This window comes from Mandrillus leucophaeus, unplaced genomic scaffold (assembly GCF_000951045.1).
Source record: "Mandrillus leucophaeus isolate KB7577 unplaced genomic scaffold, Mleu.le_1.0 Scaffold551, whole genome shotgun sequence".
Classification (NCBI taxonomy): Eukaryota; Metazoa; Chordata; class Mammalia; order Primates; family Cercopithecidae; genus Mandrillus; species Mandrillus leucophaeus.
Genome location: NW_012105931.1, coordinates 392,101 through 397,170, shown reverse-complemented (window position 1 = coordinate 397,170; position 5,070 = coordinate 392,101). Strand labels below are relative to the sequence as shown.

The window sequence follows — 5,070 nt, the reverse complement described above, 5'->3', positions numbered from 1 at the left end:
GCCTCTGGTGTATCAAAGCCTGGCGCCCCAGCTGGTGGGGCTGAGTGAAGACAGAACTGGGTACTGGCTGGGCTCTGGACTACAAAATTCAGGCCAGGACCCTATCCCCTATCCACGTTTCCCTGTCTCTGTCTCTATTTCAGTCTTTGTCCATACTAGTCTCAGCCCAGTAGTCTCTTTTCCTCCCTTGATCTCTCTCGTCTGTACCTCCCCGGGGGTACAGATGGCAGGCTGATGAGCTGAAGATGCAAAGAAGGGTGGCATCCTAAAAAGAACTCTAGGTTCAAAGGATGCTGACACTTGCAAGCTGAGGGAAGACAGAGGCTGGGAAGGAGGGTCTAGTCAGGTGACTGCAGGACTGTCCTTGCTCCCAGCTCCTAGGTGGCATGTGGGGCCTGCTGACCAGGCAGAAGCAGGGGGAGGACAGGACCCCATTTCCACAGGAATGTTTCAGGTTCTGGTTCTTAGTCCCAGGAGGGGAACTGGATTCCAGGAGAGAGGGCAGGAGGATGAAGTCCACAGAAGGGCACAGGAACCATGCTTTGATGCTGACAGAACCTGTGAAGGCTCCTGTAAAGGCCCAGCCCCTAATTTCCTGCCTCTCCAGCCACCTTGTACCTCCATCACCTCCCTCCCCTCATGCTCAGAGCAGAGCGTAGGCCAGGGCACCTTACAGCATCCAGAGTACTTTTATTGCCAGAATCCAGATTCAGCCTGCTCAGAGCCCCATGCGGGGCCCACCACTCAAGAACAAAGGGAGACAGATGCCAGGCATGTATGCAACAGAGAAAATCCAGCTGCACAGAAATCCTGTGGGAGAGCAGCTCAGTCCAGCCTGAAGGCAGCTTTGGGAACCCCACCTAGAGGCTGTACCCTTTTCTCAGCCTGTGGCCAGTCACCCACTTAAAGCCTACTGCCATGAAGGCAGCTCTGACTCTCCATGCCTGCTACCACAGGGAGACCCATGGAGCACCCTGGGGCAGACAGAAAGCCCCTAGGGGGGCCTCAGGGGACTCCTGGCTCTCTCAGGGTCCCATTCAGCCCCGTCCTCAGCCCCGTGCTGACCCACTTGGGTACTAGTGAGACTCTAGGGCAGGGTGGCAGTGTGGTGGTGGGGTTAGCAAGAGGTACAGCTCAGGGAAGCTGCGAGCAGCCTTGGCTGCTTCCTTGGATTCCCTTTCTCCACAGGCCCCTAGAAGGCTGTGGCTCCAACCCCTGCTCTCATCCTTGGAACCACAGTCCCAGGGTGAAGGGAGGCAGCTTCAGTCCTGGGGCCAACAGCACATCCGAGGAAATCAGAGCTCCTGGGACACAGCCTTCAGGACTGGGGGCACATCTGCTGCCCAATCCAGAGCTTGACTGCTCTTGGCGGTAAGGGAGGTAGGAGTAGAGTGAAATGTCCCAGGGCCTGGGAACCATGAAGAATGCAACAAACTGCCCCTGCCTGCAGGGACTACTGGGCTCACCCAGGAAGCCAGTGAGGCTGGCCACCAGCTAAGCCACAGGGAAGCCAGCAGCTCTAGCTACCCATGGCCAGTGGCAGGCCTACCTGTGGCTGGTGTGTGGGAAGGGTCACCCGAGGGGCCAGGAGCCCATCCCTGGGACCTCTGGGTACAGGACCACAGCACAGTAACATCCCTCATAGGAAGGCAGCGGGGCCAGGGCCCAGGAGGCAAGTATGAAAAGCCCATAGGAGTAGGGGGACACACGGCCCCAGGTAGGGATTGGGACCAGGGCCCAGCCAGCCCACCCTGTGGAGCCAGTCCTGAGGTCACAGCAATTCCACCATCAGCAGCATTCTTGCCATCCAGGGTCCCTGAGTCCAGACTCTCATTTCTTCCTTCTTCACTGCCACAGAGAAAGGATAACAAACAGCACTTCCCCACGGCAGATGCTTCACAGTCCAAGACTCAGGGCCTTGAATAGTCAGTCACAAACTCTGTGAAACTCATGGGCCATGACAGCACCAGAGGCCAAGAGCAGGTCCACAGCTGAGCCATCCAGCCCTGCCTGGCACAGGAGTCAGGGCCCAAGGAGCACACGTTTCAGATAGGCCAGGGTGGTGGCGTTGGCCAGCATCTCGATGTGCTCGCTGCCTGGCAGCTCCCGTAGCAACACTTGGTGCTCCTGGAGGCTCTGCCAGGCCTGGCACTGCAGGGCACTCTTCAAGTTCACAGTACCATCGCCGTCACCAAAGCAGATTTTAGGGTCACGGTCAGGGAAGCTCTCATAGTAGAAGGAGTCTGGTGTGGGGACACCAGTGCCATAGAGGCAGTGCAGCTGCACGCCAGGTGGCATCGTGGCTTCCACCAGCCCTTCTGTGTCCTGCCGCATGAGCCAGCCGTCTTCAAAGCCGATGTCCTGGAAGAACCTGCGGTAGTCCCGCAGTGTGTAGTTGGTCGTGGGCGTCTGCACGAACACCTTCTCAGGTGACCACGTGTAGCTGTAGGGCAGCAGCCAGCTGGTGGAGACAGCTGACCGCTGCTGCTCCCGGATCTTCAGGGGCCCGATGACTGGGATCCGGTTGTTGTCTCCTGCAGGGAGAAGGCTCTGGGCAGTCTGTGCTTAGGAATGCCAGCTGGTTGGGCAGCATGTTCACCACCAGGCCCCTGCCAGGGGCCCAGTCCACAGTCCCGCATCTCTACCCTCTTATTATCATTGTAATCACTGTGACTCCCTTCCCTGCCTTGGCTTTTTTTTTTTTTTCTTTTTGAGACAGGGTCTCACTCTGTTGCCCAGGCTGGAGTATAGTGGCATGATAACAGCTCACGGCAGCCTCAACCTCTCAGGCTCAACCAATCCTCCCGCCTCAGTCTTCCGAGTAGCTGGGACTACAGGTATGCGCCACCATGCCTCATGCCTGGCAAATTTTACCTTTTTTTTTTTTTTTTTTTTGAGGTAGGATATCATTCTGTCACCCAGGCGGGAGTGCAGTGGTGCAATCTTGGCTCACTGCAACCTCCACCTCCTGGGTTCAAGCGATCCTCCTGTGTCAGCCTCCTGAGTAGCTGGAACTACACTCACGTCCCACCATGCCCAGCTAAAAATGTTTCCACTTTTTATACAGATGGGGTCTTGCTATGTTGCCCAGGCTGCTTACCTTGGCTCTGTTTCTCTTTATTTTTGCTACATCTGGGAACCACATATCCAAGATATGTTTTGTTTCTTTTGCTTTCCTCACCAGGGAGTGAGGCGGCACATACCCACAGTGTGATTTATGATGCTTCCTTGTCTGTAAACTCTGCCATCCTCCGAGTGCTGATCAGTCTGTGGGCACTGACCTAGTCTAGTGAGTCAGCAGGTTGGCAGCCCAGAGATGACATGTTCTGCTTTCCCTTTTATGACACTGAACTGTGTACCAGTTTTTCTTTTCCTAAGCTCAGACCAGTGTTCAGCCAGCAGCGGCCTCATTCCGCCCACTTGCCTGTGCGCTGACCTGGGCAGCCAGGCATGCTGGAGACAGGGCAGGAGGGGAGGCTGCAGATGGAGGTGGAGCCCCTGTACACAGGAATGGGAACAACACAAACACCCGGCAGCCAGGGAGGCCTCCAGGAAGTAAAAGCTGCAACTTGGAAACAGGGGCCTCTGGACTGTTCAGGATCCATGGTCGCCCATCACCCCACCCTGTATCTGAAAGCAGGGAGGCCTCTCGGACTGACTATAGGGCCTCAGCTCTGCCTGCTGTGGCCTGGCTGGGGGACCCCTAAGGCAAGGAAAGCCCCGAGGGGTGCACGGACACCTCCCTGCACCCCCCACCCCAGTCCTGGACTGCCAAGGCGGGACAGAACAGCTTCCCAGCCTTTGAAGCAAAGCTCTAAGGGGACTCACAGAGAAACTCTGAAAGGGGCCAGGGTTACCTGTCTAAACTCAGGGTATGCCCACATCCGTCCCTCCAGGCCCAGGCTAGACAAAAGGAGTGGCTCTAATGAGTCCTCACTAAAGCTGAGTGTCTTCCAGCCAATTCAGAGTCACTGGGCCTGACCCAATCACAATGCCAGTAGACCAAGCAGGTCAAGCAGTGGCAGGGACTTGAGCTCATGAGATGCTTGGCACAGCCCTGGCTCATAGCTCCCAAAGCGAGGGTCCATAAGCCTCCCTCAAGTCCTAGCAGAGGGAGGAAACTCTCTAGCTGCAGCTGGTGAGCTGCAACAGTCATGAAAAGATGGGGGAGGAACCAGAAAAGGGGTGGCTTTCCCAACTGCCAGGCAAGCAGGTGCAGCCAGATCTGCACCTGCTTCCTCCCTGTGTTGCCTACAGAGGCTCCTTGCCGCCCACAGATGGAGGTGAACTCATAAATTAGAAACTGTAGTCTAGAGGCCAGGTGCAGGGGCTCATCCTTGTAATCCCAGAACGTTGGGAGGCCAAGGTGGGCAGATCATTTGAGGTCAGGAGTTCAAGACCAGCCTGACCAAAATGGTGAAACCCCATCTCTACTAAAAATACAAAAAAATCTGGCTGGCTGTGGTGGTTCATGCTTGTAATCCCAGCACTTTGGGAGGCTGAGGCAGGCAGATCCTCCTGACTTGAGGTCAGGAGTTGGAGACCAGCCTAGCGAACATAGCAAAACCCAGTCTCTACTAAAAATACAAAAATTAGCCAGGTGTGGTGGTACACGCCTGTAGTCCCAGCTCCCCGGGAGGCTGAGGCAGGACAATCACTTGAACCTGGAAAATGGGGGTGCATGAACCAAGATCACGCTACTGCACTCTAGCCTGAGTGGCAGAGTGAGAAAGACCCTGCCTCAAAAAAATAAAATAAAATAAAATAAAATGCTCTAGCCTTCCTCCTCTGGGGTGAAGGTGGGGATGAAGAAGCAAGGATGGGGGTAAGAGGGAGGGACAGCCGGGCACAGAGGCTCACGCCTGTAATCCCAGCACTTTGGGAGGCCAAGGCGAGTGGATCACCTGAGGTCAGGAGTTTGAGACTAGCCTGGCCAACATAGCGAAACCCCGTATCTACTTAAAATACAAAAATTAGCTGGGTGTGGTGGTGAGCACCTGTGATCCCAGCTACTCGGGAGGCTGAGGCAAGAGAAGTGCTTGAACCCAAAAGACAGAGGTTGCAGTGAAC

At 55.7% G+C, this 5,070-nt stretch overlaps 1 protein-coding gene across 3 annotated transcripts in view; it reads right to left on the bottom strand.

The window, feature by feature from the left end:
* Nucleotides 1–1,039: 1,039 nt before the first annotated feature.
* The window catches only part of PLA2G15 (phospholipase A2, group XV), a 21,498-nt gene continuing 17,467 nt past the window's right edge, over nucleotides 1,040–5,070 (bottom strand). For all 3 annotated transcript variants that reach the window (XM_011997987.1, XM_011997986.1, XM_011997988.1), the window contains one exon: nucleotides 1,040–2,534. In XM_011997987.1, coding sequence (XP_011853377.1) covers nucleotides 2,023–2,534 — 512 coding nt within the window. In that variant the 3' untranslated portion in view covers nucleotides 1,040–2,022. The remainder of the gene's footprint in view (nucleotides 2,535–5,070) is intronic.